Source organism: Rhinolophus ferrumequinum, assembly GCF_004115265.2.
Source record: "Rhinolophus ferrumequinum isolate MPI-CBG mRhiFer1 chromosome 15 unlocalized genomic scaffold, mRhiFer1_v1.p scaffold_54_arrow_ctg1_1, whole genome shotgun sequence".
Classification (NCBI taxonomy): domain Eukaryota; kingdom Metazoa; phylum Chordata; class Mammalia; order Chiroptera; family Rhinolophidae; genus Rhinolophus; species Rhinolophus ferrumequinum.
In genome coordinates this window covers 16,730,876-16,748,086 of record NW_022680357.1, presented here as the reverse complement: position 1 = coordinate 16,748,086, position 17,211 = coordinate 16,730,876, and the positions used below count along the sequence as shown (strand labels likewise).

General features: G+C 50.8%; 1 protein-coding gene across 4 annotated transcripts in view; it reads right to left on the bottom strand.

The window, feature by feature from the left end:
* Positions 1 to 17,211, bottom strand: part of EEF2K (eukaryotic elongation factor 2 kinase) — a 52,325-nt gene that overhangs the window by 19,119 nt on the left and 15,995 nt on the right. For 2 of the 4 annotated variants that reach the window (XM_033101218.1, XM_033101217.1), the window contains exons 5-9: positions 15,192 to 15,513; positions 6,729 to 6,829; positions 3,474 to 3,534; positions 2,205 to 2,242; positions 1,596 to 1,767 (exon numbers count right to left, since the gene is read on the bottom strand). In XM_033101218.1, coding sequence (XP_032957109.1) covers positions 1,596 to 1,767; positions 2,205 to 2,242; positions 3,474 to 3,534; positions 6,729 to 6,829; positions 15,192 to 15,437 — 618 coding nt within the window. In that variant the 5' untranslated portion in view covers positions 15,438 to 15,513. Of the gene's footprint in view, positions 1 to 1,595; positions 1,768 to 2,204; positions 2,243 to 3,473; positions 3,535 to 6,728; positions 6,830 to 7,510; positions 7,532 to 9,057; positions 9,270 to 15,191; positions 15,514 to 17,211 lie in introns of those variants that run through there. The other 2 variants (XM_033101219.1, XM_033101220.1) reach the window with 2 other exon arrangements.

The following is a 17,211-nucleotide window of genomic DNA, read 5'->3' as shown; positions in this document are numbered from 1 at the left end:
CAAACACCCACATTCCTCTCCATCAATTTCAACCACACTATTAGTTACTGAGCACGTCAGCACTGATACAGAGCAAACAAGACAGGAAGAGAGAGGCTACTAAAATAGTAACTAAGTGAACAACACTCTTTCAAATAGCACTAACTACTCCAAAAAAAAAAAAAAGGGAGAAAGAAAGAAAGAAACCAGAATAGAATGACATTACACAGGGTGACAGAGGGTGACAGCGGTGGAAGGGCTACTTCATTTAAGGTGGTCTGGGTGGCCTCACTAAGCAGGTACCATTATGAGCTGAGACGTGAACTAAGAGAAGGAGCTCGCCATGAAAGGACGGAGAAGATGAGGGATGCAGGCCGGGGGCACAGCCAGGGCAGAGGCCCTGAGGCAGGAAAGGGCTTCGGGAGGAAGAAAAAGGGGACCAAGCTGGAATCTAACTCGCTATCGAGGAGGTTACAGACCCCGAGGGTGAAGACTGGCCTCTTATGTCCACCCCACATGCTCAAGGACCCTGCAAACAGCAGGTGCTCAATAAATTCTGCTGCTCGTCGGGAAGAGTGGTGCTCCCCAGGCACCCAGGAGACAGTGCCTTGTCTCTAATAGGTGCTCAAACAGTGGGAGAGCTGAGCTGTTGAATTTAGCCAGGGCAGAGGCCTGGAGCGCTGGTTCCCCAAATGCCCATAGGCAACAGGAAATTCTGTTTGGCCTCCTGTCACTCAACACCATGGGGGCTCAAGTGAAGGAGCCAACTGGGCAGGAATTGGAAAGCCCATATTTAAGCCCAGGCTCCAACCTTGCCCATTTAGGCAGGTCACTCAACCCTTCGGGTCCTGGGTTCCCCAGGGGTAGACAAGGTATCCATTCCCCTTCCTCCTCCGGCTTTATCTTGGGAGCCACAATCTCAGTTCACATAGGCTGGGTAGAAGGAACCACATTCCTGTCTCTAACGGTGGACACATGCCTCAGGCCTGCCCAATCTGCATATTCCCTCCCCCCGGACATTGTGATTGGCTCAGCGAAAGGCAGCTGGCCTCATCAGAGCCAATAAAACCCTGTCCTGAGACTTTTATTGGAACTCCTGGGAAAACAGGTGCTGTCCCTCCACCATGGTTTCTGAGAAGACAGAAAGTGAGGCTGCAGCTGCTGGTGGCTGACATGCCACTACAAGTGGAGAAGCTGCTTGGGAGTGACGGCAACACAGAAGAACAGCGAGGCCAGAGATGGGGGAAGGTTCCCAACAACCCACCCCAGAGCGCTCCTGCATCCAGCCGGTGGCCAGCACTATTTCTCAGTCCCATCAGGCAACGAATTCCCTTTTGGGATTAAGCCCATTTGAGTAGGTTTCTGTCATTTGCAAACAAAACTCCTATTCGACCCCACCCGTAAACGGAATGAAGACATTCCAACTCACCTCGAACCACCTCAGTGCTGTTTTTAGGAATAAAGGACTCTGCAAATAGAGTGCTTGGCCCACTGTACTCGATAAATGGTGGCTGCTATTAGTGACTATTAAGGGAGGAAGGAAACCTGGGACTCGTCTCCTGACACTGTCCCCGGCTGTCCTGATGGCGGCAGGAGGCAGAGCGGGTGCCACACACCTGCTTGGGGGGCTTGTGCCGATTGTACTCCTCTCCCCAGAGCTTGGCCTCCATCTGTAGACGCACGTCCTCAAAGTACACGTCCCTGGCCACCAACTTAATGTAGCGCTTTGCCACGTAGTTGGAGGCCCCCTTCCACTGCTGGGTGTGCAGGAAGTTGGAGAGCTTCTTCCTGGGGGGAGAGGGAGGAGGGGACCCGTCTGGGCACTTGGGTTCACAGGGACCCAGCCCTGCGTCCTCAGGACAGGGAGACCTGGCTCAGCCAGGAACAGGATGAGGGAGGTGGGAGGGGCTTCCGCACCGCACGGCACCCTTCAGAGAGCTGGGCGGGGGCTTACGGGACTTCAATAAAAGTCCCCTATTCCATATCCCTTGGCCTCCAAGGACCAGAGCAGACGTCAGTTGGACACTCCCTGTCCTCCCTGAGCCCATCCCCTCAGCCAGGGCCAACGTGTGATCCAAGGGAGACCAGATGGAGAGGACCGTGGGTGACATACAAGAAGCAAAGGCCACTGTCTCTGCTTCTTGGCCAGAAAGGTCGTGATGTCCCTGCTCTCAGGAGCCTGGGGCAGTCTGGGCAGCACCCCCGAGAACGAGGCTGTCACTTACGTCCTGAAGCATTCCCTCATCGCACCACGGCCAAAGGGCTGAAAGACACCAGACAGATGGTTAGCAATCCCCACGCCCCACCCGGAAGCAACCACGGGCGTCACCCGCCAAATGGGGACCCTGGACCTCATCTCAATCCCCAACTCCCGGGCCCTCCGTCCCCAGCACCGAAGCCTGAGAGAAGACCTGGAGGCTGGGGGATGAGAGACCACCTCGCACCCCCACCTCCAGGGGGTGAAGACGTATGGGGACAACGGGGTGCGGGGGAGACGGGGCACGTGAAGGGATGTGTCTGCAGGAGAAAACACATCAACAACATAAATATCCACCAACAGTGTAACACATACATCGTCAGGCTTATTTATTCACCTGGCGAAATACAGTAGAGCAATGAGAATGACCGAGTTAAGAGTTCCAGCAAACACATGTACAAACCTCAGAGACAAAATGTTGAGCAAAAGAAGACATACTGAAAATGATACTTTCTTTTGGTTCCATTGACATGAAATCCAAAAGGGGACAAAACTGAGCTGGGGACACAGAATTCCGGGTGATGCTCACCCCTGGGGGTAAAAGAGGCGTGACGGGGCCCAGGGACACACCTGGCAGGGGCTGGTTACACAGGGTGTTCACTTTGTGCTGTGCTGAGCATGCGATACACTAAAGAAAGTTTCACAAAACCATCCTCCCCCTCTCTATGCAGGAAGCATTCTATTTTCTAGCCCATTCCTTATTTTCAAAAGGCTGGTGGCAAGCCACTGAACTCATGTTACAACTCGGTGACGGGTGGGGATGTGCAATTGTTGATATACGTGTTTACAGTCAACTCATGGTTGACAACAACGCCAAAGTCTTTTAATATATGACTAATATATGAAATATCCAGAAATGGGAAATCTACAGGGATGGAAGGTCGCTTAGTGGTTGCCCAGGGCTGCGAGCAGACGAGGAAACTGAGAACTGACTGCGGATGGGTGTCTACAGGGTTGGTTCTTTTTTGGAGATGGTGAAATGTTCTGGAATCGATCGGAGTGACGGCTGCACAACTCCGTGACTAAAAACCACGGAGCTGCATCCTTTAAATGGGTATGTTGGATGGTACGTGAATTAATAGCTCAATAAAGCTGTTATAAAAAAATAGACAATGCTATGAAAAATTCCTCAAAGTTAAAAAAAAATACAAGTGGGCATGGAAGAGAGGGGACATGAATTGAAATGGGCTCGAGAAAAAGGAGAAAAAGCCCCCACGGGGCTCGGGGATCCGCTCACCTGAGACGCCATCTTGATGAGAACTTCATCTTCCAGCCACTCCCCGGTGACAGCGTTGTACCTGCAGAGACCAGAATGCCCCCCAGGGCACAGCGTGAACCACCTGCTCCCCTCACTCGCTGGCAAAGGTGACAGACCTCTCTGGGCTCCCCGCTGCCTGCGGGACCAAGCCCACCGGCCCAGCTGACCTCCCGGGTTGGTAGGTGGACACCCTCCCTGCCTGCCTCCCTCCCAGGCGCCCACACACTGGCCTCCTTCCCCTTGCTCAAACGCAGCAGTGCCGTGTGTCCCCCCAAATGCACCATGTCCCCCCAGCACCCACTGCTGTGCTGTGGGTGGGCTCCCCCAGACTAAAACCCCAAAAAGGCAGGCCCAGGTCTGTCTGTTCACTGCGTGGCCCGGGGCGTGTGGATGCTTGAACAATGCATGCTGGACGAATGACCATGTAAATCAATGTCCTTAGTATAGGCAGGCCTGTCCCAGGACAGGAGTGGCAGCACCCTTGACCTTGCCAGGTACCTGGGCGAGGCCCAGGTAACTGGGTGAAGGCAGGGGTCGGGGAGAGTCCTGCCTCTGAGTCCAGGAAAGGGGCTGCTGGATGCACAGCCAAGGCAGAGAGAGAGAGGGTTCCAGAACATTTCCGTCCCTCCGCTCCCAGGAATCCTCTCCCAGAGCCAGTGTGGCCCTGGGGCTGGCGGGGCCCCAAACAGGCTTGCCTGGTAGCCAGGCCTCGGTTCAGTGAATCTCTCGTCTAAAACCTCCCCCAGGGCTGAGGTGTTCTGAGCTCTAGAGGCCTCCCTGGCACCCCCGTGAGAACTGGCTCTTCAGAGCCTGAAGCCTCCACGAGGAAGAACATGCAGAAGCCTGGCAGGTCGCCTCCCCCACGCCCGGCGGGAGGAAGGCTTGCCAGAGCTGCAAACGCTGGCCTGTGCCAGGTACCATGCTCAATCAATCACAACGATGATTATTATTACTATGTAGAGACCCAGGGAAAGCAAATCGTCTTCCCTCGCCTTCAGATGAGACTGAAAACTGAGAGGCACCCAGAGGGGTGTATGTGCGCGTGTCTTATTTGTCCTCACGACCACTTACGTCACAGAGGTTCAGAGCTGCTCAGAGCTCTGAGCGCTGGGGGCTTAAACGGAGCCTTTCAACCCACCTTGGCAGCAGCCCTGTGAGAAGCGTACAACTGCTGCGCCCACTTTCCAGATGGGGAAACTGAGGCTCAGAGAGGTGAAGTAACCTGCCTGAGAGCCAGGATTCAGAGCCAGGTCGGTTTCAACCTGAACCTTCCTCTGAACCAGAACCCTGCTCTTAACCAGCCTGCGTCCAACGCATGTGAACAGGAAATTTGCCCCAAGGAAGGGCCGGCTCACAGCAAGCGCTTTGAAAACCAAGAACAGAGGAAGCCCATAATTTAGAAACCTCTGGAGGTTCTGGCCATCAATGTCTGCCCGCCCTCCACTGGCATCCAGGGCAGGTGAAGGGACACACTTTTGTTAGGAAACAAACAGTGTGGCCTGGTCCCTGGTCCCAAATCCCCACAGCTCTGGGACACACAGAGCCAGCCCAGCATGTGGGTCCTGCTTACCCAGGGACCTCTTGTGTGGCCTGGTGTCCTCAGCATGGAGGCCACGTGTCCCCAGCCAGCCACCATGCTGCCCTTACAAGCAGGAAGGAACAGAGCCCTCCCCTGAGGGATCCCACAATGCCGACCTTGGCTGCTAGCACAGACCCCAGAGCCCACCAGGAACGGGTGTGCCGTGTGGGGAGGGGATACACGCCAGGCTCACAGGCTGAGAGCAGGAAGACGTGGCAGAAAGGTGGAGAGGGCTCAACTGTTTGTGCCAGCCGAGCACCCTTCTTGGGGTAACGGCACCTCAGCTTTCCTATGTGGAACCACTATCCTCCATTCTCAGAATATGACTGGGGGGAGCTGACCCCCGCACCCTCTGGCTTGTGGTATGTAGTATGTGGCCAATCAGAGCGGCGCTCCCTGGTGCAACGACTGAATCAGATATGGGCAGATAACCAAAGTCAGATCAACAAGATTCAAATATGGAAGTTTTGTGTAAATAACTTGAGAAAGAAAAGATCCTTTTCCATTGGGTGAGATGAAATGTGGGGCTCCCAGGGGCCCTCTGTGCCACTGATATAAGAGAGTCTGTCTGAGGTCAAAGCCGAAAGCGTCCTGGGAGATCCTGGAACCAGCCATGCCTGAAGCCACATGCATGAACCAGACATTCCCTTCTATCCTTAACCCACTAGGAGTTGGGTTGTCACCTGCATTTGAAATAGAGTTCTGATTAATTCAAAGACACTGGAACGAGACAGAAGGTTAGCTTATTACCTACCTGGGTGACCCGGGCGAACCTCCCTCTCCCCTGGGGCAATTAAGGGAACTGAGTGTGTCAGCCTGGGTGATTCAGAGCTGGAGGAGTCCACAGAGGTCACGGGTTACGGGGCAAGCTCTAGGGCAGGTCCACGAATCCTCTAACATTACGAGCAAAATGAGACCTAAGTGTGTGACTTTCCGAGACGGCCCTCATCAGATTCTCAAAGGGGTCCCAGTCCCAAATGCTTGTCACGACGGCTACTTCCGGCTTTACTTAATGAGTCAGCACATACAGAGAGCTTAAAACAGTGCCTGGCACATGGAAGGTTCAATAAATGAGGGTCCCCCCTCCTTACGACCGTTACCACCATCTGTATTATTGTATCAGTGGTGGTGTTTGGAGGGGGGTTTGTCTGTTTGGTTTTCATTCTTCTTCCTGGAAACACTCTCTCCTCCCTCTGCCTCTGCAAAGAGGAAATCCAGACGCCCCCAGCTCCCTGTTGCAAATCTTCCTGGTGTGCTGACCTCCACGCCCTTCCCTGTGGTGGCAACGGTGGGGGCCACACACAGAGATGATGAAGCCACCAGACAGAAGTAACCTGGATCCCTGAGCTGCCCTGCAGAGCTGCTCAACCCCCAGCAGACTTCATCCGAGTGAGACACACACCTGGGTTGCACCAAGACCCCGGGTTTGTCACTGCAGCACAGCTCAGCCTCGACTGGGAAAACATACCTCCCAGGACCACGGTGAGGACCGGATGAGATAATGCATACACGGTGCCTGGAGCATAAATCCTGGCTGATGTTATATTCTCTTGTCCTCGGTCCCAAGGCTACTTGGGCTTCACGGACTGTGAGCAGAAGCGGGACCCATACCCCCAGGGACTCCAGACAGCACCCCAGACAGCCAAGCTGCTGACCTGTGACGCGTGGCACACTCTGTGGTGATGTCCTCCAGGTGAAACTCAGCCCAGGGGTCAGGCATGTGCTTGGCCTTCTGGATTGCGTGCTTCCAGGTTTCCTGCAGGGGACAAAGGGTCAGACTGGGGCCCCGCCTCCTGCGGCCCGTCGACCTCCCAGGGGTCCCCACCTCTGCGGAGGCAGCCAGCATCGGTGCCAGAGAAATCCTCCCACTGAATGCCCTTTCGGGAACACAGTCCCCGATAGACCCTATGGGCACCGCTCTCCTGGGGGCACAAGTGACATGTCTGAACTACGAAACCAAAGAAGGAACATACTATGCGTAAAAAAAACACACACGCCACTTGTGATCAAAAAGTTGAAAAGCAGATATCACTCCCCCCAGTCCCTTTTTTCAGACTGGCAAAGGTTTTACCACTGTTCACAGCGGGCGCTGGCCAGGACGCGGGGAAACGGGTGCCCTCACCTTTCGCCCATGGGTGCTAACTTCTGCTAAGAGGTAATCTGGTAATGGACGAAAATGAAAAAATGCATTCCTTTATTTTCACCCAGCGGTTCTACATCTAGGAATGTGTCCTACAGAAAAGCAAACACAAGTGTGCAAACATGTATGTACATGAGGTGTCACTGTTGGTGAGTGTGCAAAACTGAATTTATAAATATTAAATTATAAATGCGCCCCATTTGATTGCCCTAAATGAAATTCAGAGGTAACAGAACCCTCTAAATGCAGAATACATCAAAATCGTGCAAAACACCAGCTGCCTTCACATCGTCATACCGCTAAGTGCTGGGCTCAGATAATCAGGAGACGTGCCACGGTCCTGGGGACGCAGGAAAATTCAACGCCTGTAGTGTTCCCCCCTCACCGTGGTTGTGATGACCAAAAACATCCCCTGAAAACTTTGCAAACCTGTTGAGAACCAGGGCTTTGAGGTACTAACCGGGAAAGATGACCCAGGCATATGATAGGGAGAGCGAACGCTGATCTTCAAGTGTCATGGCACAAGCCCAGTTCTGGTTTTAAAAAGCTCACTGTACTGCTTTTATAATCCCAAGGTGGGATCCTTTCCTGTCCCCTCCAAACACTCCGACACCCACGCTCTTTTCCTGAAGAGCCCGAACCTTTGGCCGGCAGCCACTACAGAATCTGAGACCGAAACTCCCCGCCACCAGGCCAGAGGCCTGAGCCACGGGGAGCGGGGGCTGGATGGTGGGACCGACATCGCCAGCTTCCCACGGACTCGGGCCCAGAGGACAGCACCCGGCCCGAGCCCCATCCCTGGGATCCTGCTCAGAGGAGACAAGGCAGAGGCGCGGAGCCTTCCAAGGGACAGACAGAAAGACACACGCGCGCACGCTCGCACACACAATCCAGGGCCCCTCACTGGGGCCTTCCAACCTGCAAAGTCCAAAAATGAAGCCTGCCATTTTTTTCCCCTTCCAGTTTGGAAGCTAATTCACACTTTTGTATTTTCACACTTGGAAAATAAAGAAGACCCAGAAAATTCAAACCCGCCACAGGCCGTCCACCCAGAGCCACTACCGTCAATCTCTGGATTAGTTCTTCCCAGATCCTTCACACCCACTTTTTTCTTTTCATTTTTTCTAAGACCGGAAAGACACTGTCAATATAATTTATAGCCTTTCAGGAGCGTGGGTCAACAGGACTTGGTACTATATTTAGCGACGTTGAATTTTTTTTTTTCCTGATTCCAAATGCATGGCCTGTTTAGTGTGAAGACACCACAAGCATTACAGAACTCTGAATTAGAAAGCGGAAGTCCTGTCTAAAAACCCCCTTCCTCTGCAAACCGCAGCTGACAGGCGTTCTGTAGCGTTTCTCCTCTGCACTTGCTCACACACAGATCTGAGAGCAGTGGGACGGTCCACACGGGACCGTGGACGTTTTTCCATGTCACACGTACAGAGGCTGGGTGGGCCTCACTGCCCTCTGTGGTTGTCACGTTTACAGTTGTATAAATGTTCCCAAAGGCGTTTCTCTAACCTCAGTGCGTGGATTTCTGGATCCTCACTAAACATTTCCTAGTACAAACAGGGCTGAAATGAACACCCTCATGTGTGAACCAGCCTTTGGGCACTTGTGGAAGAGCGGGACGCGCTTCTTAGAAGTGTAATTGCTGGATCACAGTTAAAAGCTACAGAGTTGGAGGCTTCCTCCCAAAAGGTCCTGCTAAGTTACACTCCAAGAGACAGCGAACAAATTGCTGAGCTTTTGAAAACACCAACACGACATCACGACTTTACAAGTTAGCTGGCACAATAACGCACTGTATGGGTTTATCATTATATTACTTAACCACTCACCTGCACTTCTCCACAGGTAGACTTTGAGCTTCCCTCTTCTAAATAATCCTGCAGCCAACATGTTTACAACTGAGGGAGTGGCTGAATTTCTGTCCTCTGAAAAAGTGCCCCAGTCCTCTGTGTACTCCAGTGGCTGTGAATGGCAGGGAGGCCGTCTGTGGTGTCCTGAGCGTGTGTGCGGGTGCCCTGTTCTCTGCCTGGGAACACACGGCATTCCAACTGCACCCGCCTCTACCGGTGACTCAGACACTCCCTAAGCCACCAAAAGACAGGGGCCCCCACATTTAATAACAAGAAGTTACCTCCTGACTGGAGGCTGTGGCATGAAACAAACAAAAAACAGTCAAGGAAAAGACTATTTTAGAATTAGAGGGCGTGTTGTTTCACAGGGACAAAATGACCTTTCTTTTCCAAATCCACGTGCCATGCCTTACTGGCAACAAATGGGTTTAATGCAATTGTTTTTTGCTTGTTTGTTTTTAAGCACAGTATTGAAAGTCCTGTGCTAAGATCTGGTTCCCGTGACTGGTCCCCATCCTACGAGCTGTGGGAACATTCACTTCCTTGTTTACGAAAGACAATGAAGAATGCTTTGACTGCTGGTGGTCAGCTCTTTTTCCTGCTCCCCAACCTGGGGTAGAGATGTCCCCACCAGAAACAGAGGCTCACTGATGTCCTAGGGCTCACACAACCTCTGCCTAAGCTGAAAAGCACTGGTGTGTTACCATTTTACCCAAGAGGTCAGGAAACACAGGTGTTTATGCAGGCCTGGGAAGTGAGACCTCTTGGACACTGTGAGGGCAGTTGGCAGCAGGGACTGCCACCTCTGGTTATCAACCCTCTTCAATGACTTGTGACCCAGCCATTCCAATCACCTGCCCAGGTGTGCCCAGGTGTGCCCAGGTGTGCCCAGGTGCGCTGGCCCAAAGATGGTCAGTGCTTCTAATGCTATATAACGGTCGAGCATTGCAAACAACCTGCCCGTCCACAGGGGACAATTTCATACACTTGGAACAGTCACGTGCCACGTAACGACACTTTGGTCACCAACGGACCACATACACGATGGTGGTCCCTTAAGATTATAATGGAGCTGACAGATCCTTATCGCCGAGCCATGCTGTGGCGGTTACTCGTAGTGCTTGGTAACGACCATAAATGACTGTTACTGGTTTGTGTGGTTCCTGTACTACACTTTTTATCAGCATTTTAGAGTGTACTCTCCCTACTTAGAAAAAAAGGACACCTCGTATTTCCCGTGACTCTGGATTGCACCATTTTCTCTTGTGCTTCATTTAATCTTGTGTAGCTTTTTTACTAGGTTGGTACAAAAGGAATGGCGGTCTTTGCAATTATTTTTAACCTTTTAGAATGCAATTACTTTTGCACCAACCTAATAAATTGAGCACAGCCTAAGTGTCCAGTGTCTGTATAGGCCAAAGTCACGTCCGGTCACATCCGGGGCCTCCACGTTCAGTCACCCCTCACTCACTGACTCACCCGGAGCAACTTCCAGTCCTGCCAGCCCTGTCTGTGGTAGTACTCTCTACAGGTGTGCCATTTTTTATCTTTTATACCATATTTTCACTGTCCCTTTTCTATGTTTGGATACACACATACTTTCTATTCTGTTGCAACCGTCTCCAGTGTTCAGTACGGAACCTGCCGCACGGGCCTGGAGCCCAGGAGCAGCAGGCGGCACCCACAGCCTGGGTGTGTGGGAGGCTGCACCGTCCAGGTTTGTGGAAGTGCTTCTGGGATGTTCGCACAGTGACGAAATCGCCTGATGGCACATTTCTCAGAACGTATCCCGTTGTTAGCGGCGCATGACTGTACCTGCACGCAGCCGTTAAAAAGATCAAGGTGCTGACACGGGCAATCTCTACGGCTCACTGTTTAGGGGAAAAGCAAGCTGCGACATAACGCACACTGTAGGACAGCACTGACTGGCGGAGGAAATGCACAGATTGTGACTATAGATTTCTAAGGATGTGTGTGCCCACAGATATATACATGAGTGCATGTTTATACATAAATGCATTTCAAAAGGTCTGAAAAGTGATTTTTACCAAACGGATACCAAATTTATACCAAATGGTTCTCTCCGGAGACAGGAGAGGAAGAGAGGAGACTTCAGCTTTATCTGTATTGTTTGCTTTTTTTTTTTTAAACTGTGAGAATGTCTTCAGGTATTGCAGGTGTCAATCAAAGTGGAACAAAGATGACACGGTTGGAAGATTCTTCAGACCCCATCTGCTGTAACACTCTCTAGTTCTAAAGGTCCTAGAACTCAGCTGTTGAGGGGCTGATTAACCTTACACAGACTGGGGGGCCCAGGGGGTTTCATAAAAAACAAACAGACAGACAGAACCCTGAGAGAGGACAGAAAGGCTTTGGGTCTTCAAAGCTGGAGACTACGGATTGAAAACAAACAAATAAAAATGTAATAATAATAAATTTCCTGGGACATGCCAGGAGCGAGGTTGGACGTATGAGCCACGCGTCTGCAACATTTTTGGCACACAGGATATTATGGCTCTTGCTGCTGTTTTTATATCACGATTCTTGTTGCCACCGTCCCAGCAACCAACGCCTCTGGATCTTACACGAGGAAGCACCCAGGGGCTCCCTTAGGCCTCCTTTCCAAAACATCAACTGCTACCTTCACCACGTGGCTGTTACGAAGTGTTTCTTTGCCCATCATCACTTCTGCAGACTTGAAGAGCTATGGCTCCGTGTCAGCCCGACTCAGCCCTCCTGGCCCACAGCCAACCACACCCCAGGACACACAAAGGAAGCAGGAAGAAGTGGGAACGCCCATGCCCGCTCTGGGATGGGAAGAGGGCCACACCGCTGTTTGGCGGCTCAACTCTGGGCCACAGGCGTTTAGAGGCCTCGTGCAATTTCTATAGAACCCAGCACTGAAAATAGCAGCGACACATCCCACAAGAGGAAATAAAGAAACTGTGATAGAGACACACAATAGGCCGCCATGTATGGATCATTAAAAAAAAAAAAAAAATGACGGACTCGATCCATATTTACGGATGTGGAAAGTTATGTACCGCCTCCTATTTGCTGAGGGAGAAGCTGATAACTGAAAAGCATACTCCTATGACTGTAATAAAAAGTCCCTATTTGTTTATCCACGTCTGTATTTACACTAAAACAGAAAACTCTGAAATATACCTAAGACCGTAACAGCAATTGTACCTGCCCCGTCATTGTTTTCTGCAAGGAACACAGATTACTTCTGTAATCAATAAAACAAATAACTGTAAAAGAAACAAAGCTAAAAACCCTCAAGAAATCTTTGTAGAAAACAGGAGCTGTAGCCAATGTCCCCTGACCAGTGGGATTCAGAGCCGTGGCTGCAGAGGACGAGATGGGAAGGGTGGAGAGAACAACCAGCAAAGTGACAGCACTCCCAGGATGACATGATGCCCACTTTGCCTCCTGGAAGCCCGTCCCCAGACAGAATCCTGGTGACCTCGTTAAGGGCAGCCAGCCAGGCATGTGCCAGTCCACTGATGGGAGACCTGAGGCTCCGAGGGCAAGGACCTGCAGGACCTTGCCTACCGACCTGCAGGACTGGGAAACGGCAGACCCAGGACTCAAACCCAAGCTTGTCAAGCCCCAGGGGTGGGGGACCATCGCAGAGTCTGGCCATATCACCCAGCAATTCCACTCTTAGTGTCTGCCCACACGAAATAAAAACATGTCCACACGAAGGTCTGTGCGGCACCATGTACAACAGCCAAAAGGGAGAAACAACCCAAAGGTGCACCAGGGATGAACGCACAAACAGAACGTGGCATAGGCATACAAGAGTGACATTCGGCAACGGAAAGCAGTGACATACTGCCACGTGTCACAACACAGATAAGCCTTAAAAACGTGATGCTAGGTGAAAAAAGCCAGACACAAAGGCCACATGTTGTGTAATTCTGTGTATATGAAATGTCCAGAAAAGGCAAGTCCACAGTGACAGACTCAACCCTTCTCCACACACTCCCAGTACCTGCCAGGCGGCGCCACCCTGGAAGAACGCCAGCTTGCCATGTCGACAGTAAACAAAAGAACACATTAGGTTGGTGGAGTGCCAGGGAGAGTAAGGTTTAGAGCTGCTGTCTCCCTCTGAAGTCGCCGCTGGCCAAGACCTCACGGAGCCTGCTTCGGATGACCAAGGACGGTGGACTCCCGAGAGCTCCACCTCATCCATAAGTTGGGAGTCCTATCAAGTTTGGGGAAAGGGACATGCAATCCTGACTGCAAACAGAGAATGACATTAGAGGGTGACAGACGCAATGAAAGCTCTGCTACCAGCCCCAGGGAAAGCCAAAGAGAAGGAAAAGGCCAGCTGTGCTCCGTGTCTTCAGCTCGGGTCCCCAGGGAGCCACCACTGAGACATCTGATGAAAGAGGTTTCAGGCAGGGATGAAAGGGGAGCCTATCCCAGGAGCAGGGTGACCGGAGCCCAGCAGGTCCCTGGGGATGCGAAGCTCCCATCCTCAGTGAGGACTTTGAACTCCGCCTTCTTGATTTACTTGTTTGGGGGAGGGGAGGTTACCTGGCTATTTTGCTTCATTTTTCTTCTGAAAACATCTTTTTCTGCACATGAGTAGTACAGACATGTAGTTTTAAAAGTTCCAAATATTTAAAAATACATAAGATGTAGATCACAAAGTCCCTTTTCAAGGCACCCTCTCCCCGAGAGAAAATCACCGTTAACTGCTGAATGCAAATTTTTCCGGCACCTTTGGCCACGCAAATACTAATATATATATGTAGGTTTTTTATAAAAATGGGATCGTATTATATTTCAACTTGCTTTTTCACTTAAGAGCATATAAAACAAAACAGCGTATGAAAATTAAAACAGATGGTCCTTACGGATCAGCACTGTGCCAAGGTTTTTCATGGATTTCCACCCCCCCATACACAAAATATTTATATATCTTGGCAAAAGTTTCAAGTCAACATAGAAACATCATCTCTATTTTAATGCAAACACAGCGTTCTGTTAGGACCATGGTCTATAATTTAAACAGGCCCGTCTGGATGGACATCTGAGCTGCTTCCATTTTTTCTTCATTCAAAACAATACTGCAAAGCACACCCTTGAATATGTAAATCTGAGCAGCTGTATGCACATTTCTGTACTGGTTCTCCAACGGGTGTATGTTTCAGAAGGCGCCAGAGGACAGGAAAGTGGGGCAAGCTGCAACCTGACCCCTCGGGGCCCCCAACCTCAGAGGGGACCCACAGGGCTATTTCTGGAGCTGCCTGCCGGAGAGAGACTCAAGCTAGAATTCTGACCCTGAAAGGGAAAGTTATTCAGCTGTTCAAGAACTGGAATTATTAATTTTCTAAAAACGGATTCATTCCAAAGTTAGAAAAGAACGATGGTTAGTTTCCAATCCCAACGTGGTAGCAGGCATTCTGCTTACTGGACACTGCACTTCCTGTGTGTGAGCATTAAATGAAACAAGGACAACTGTACTGCCTTCAAAACGTTGTCACTGCCCGGGATTACACAGAAATCCCACCACGTTCCCCCTTCTCCTTCTCCTTCACACCAACTTTGCCGTGGTGTGAACACAGATCCCTAACAAAGCCGAGTACCTTTTGCCTCGGTCCAGAAGGACGATGGATGCCCAACCCTAAGCAGTAGCTTTTCTGACCATAATGGACAGGAAAAACCACATTTCACACCCTGCCCCTGGAGCCACATACACACACCTCAGGGGTGAAATAAAAATATTTCACAACGTCTACATCACCAGAGGCGAAGCTGCCCACCACATTCGTGCGGGAACATGTGCCTGTGCCTACATGCGTTCCCCAAAGTAAGATCTTTACGATTTGCAGTGCCCTCCAACAGGTTCTACTCTTCCATTTCTTAAAAAGTTGGTCAAGGTTTTCACAACCCAGGAGGCGGCAGGTCCTGGGCAAGTGTTTGAAAAACACTGCCCGAAAGTTATGAACTTGGTCTAAACCAGCAAAATCCTCCCAGCTTCGCAGGCATATCCTCAGCTCTGGAATTTAGAGAGCTGCCCAGGGTTTGCAAACAGAGGGAAGACCTCAACCTGAGACCCCCGACTCCCCAAGTGCCTGGGGCCCAGGGCCACTCACCTTAAAACTGACAGAACCTGTCGGGGACCCGCTGCAGCCATAGTGCTCACTTTTCATGAGGTTGCCATAGTAGTTATTAACGTTGGAATTGACATTCTGGTGTGACCTGGGGTCATCGGTGATGGGGCAGATGAAGTAACCTTCCTCATCCTCGCTGTCTACGTCAGGGTCCCCGTCATGGCCAGCCCGGGGGGTCTGGCCGCCGTCAACACCTTCCAGGCGAAAGATGAGGTCCTCGTCTGCCATGCTTCCACGGTGCCCGTTTTACCCAACGGGTGGGCGGCACAGCCAGAGTTACTGGGCAAACGCAGCGGGGATGGTCCTGCAAAACGGAAGGAACAGAATGGGTGCTGGGGTGGGGCTGCGGGGGGGAGCACCTCACCCCGAATGCCGCTGGCACCCTCAGAGTGAAAACGACAGCTATCTTTTAGGGAGGCACTTGGCAGGCAGCACGCAGGAACATTTTCAATGCGCAAACCTGTCGACCTAGTAATTCCACTTCCAAGAACTCAGTGCTTAAAACGAGGCAGGGAAAAGAAACGCTCCTAAAACAACTGAAATGATCTTTTTAGGACGTGAATTAGATCAAGTCATTCCCCTCCCTGGCTTCTCTTCGCATTCGTAGTAAAATCAAAACACCTTTTAAGGCAACAAGGCCTGGGTTAGTCTGGCCTCTGGCCACCCCCCACCCCCCAGTCTTCATGACTCTCCAGGTACACTGGCGTTCTTTCTGTTCTGTGAACACTGGGGACCCAAGCTCACCTCAGGGCCCTGTACTTGCTGTTCCCTGGGCCGGGAACAACTGCCCTAATCTGCCAACACGGGGGGCCCAGTGCAAAAGTCACCTCTCTAGAGAAATCTTCTCTCACTCCTCAATTCAAAGAACCTACCTCATTCCTCAAAAAATTAAAAACAGAACTACCGCGTGACCCAGCAATCCCTCTTCTGGGTCTTCATCTGAAGAAATCCAAAACACTAATTTGAAAAGATATCTGCACCCCCATGCTCACTGCAGAATTATTTACAACAGCCAAGATATGGAAACAACCTGTGTCCATCAGCAAATGAATGGATAAAGAAGAGGTAATACATATATAGTACAGTGGAATATTCCTCGGCCATAAAAAAGAAGGGAATCTTGCCATCTGCAACAACATGGATGGACCTAGAGGGTCGTGCTAAGTGAAACACGCCAGAGAAAGAAAATACTGTATGATCTCACTTATATGTGGAATCTAAAAAACAAAATAAACAAACACACAAAACGGAAACAGACTCACAGATACAGAGACCAAACTGATAGGTGTCAGATGGGAGGGGGTTGAGGGTGAAAAAGGTGAAGGGATTAAGAAACACAAATTGGTAGTTACCAAAGAGTCACGGGGGATGTAAGGTACAGGGAATAGAGCCAATAATATTGTAATAATTATGTATGGCGCCATTGGGGGACTAGATTTATCAGGGGATCACTTGGTAAGGTATGTAAACGTCTAACCGCTATGCTGTGCACCTGAAACTAATGTCAACTGTGATTGAAAAAATATTTAATTAAAAAAACCCACAAAGATCCCCTCTCAAATGCACACCCAGTCACTTCCTAGCCCGTCACCCTGTTTTATTTCCTTTGTAGAGATTCTCCCAAGCTGAAATCGCCTCGTTTACTTTTCTATTGTCTGTACCCCCGGTGCCTCCAAGAGTTCTTGGGACAGAGCGGGAGTTCACTTCATGCCCCAGAATGAACAAGTGGCCCCAAGAGTGTTCTCGGCAGCACAACCAGGAATGGCCCACAGTGGCCACCACAGGAGGCCTGTTACATAAATTACAATTTTCCACACCACAGAGGCTGCGTGACCCACAGCAGGAGCTCTGGACACACACAGACATGCAGAGATATGAGGTCTCACAATCAAGTTCGCAAACTTGTTGCACTGATGTTGCTAATCCTTTTTTGATGTCAGAGGGATTATTCATTATGAATTTGTACCAACTGCACAGTTAACTAAATTTCTATTTGGAAGTG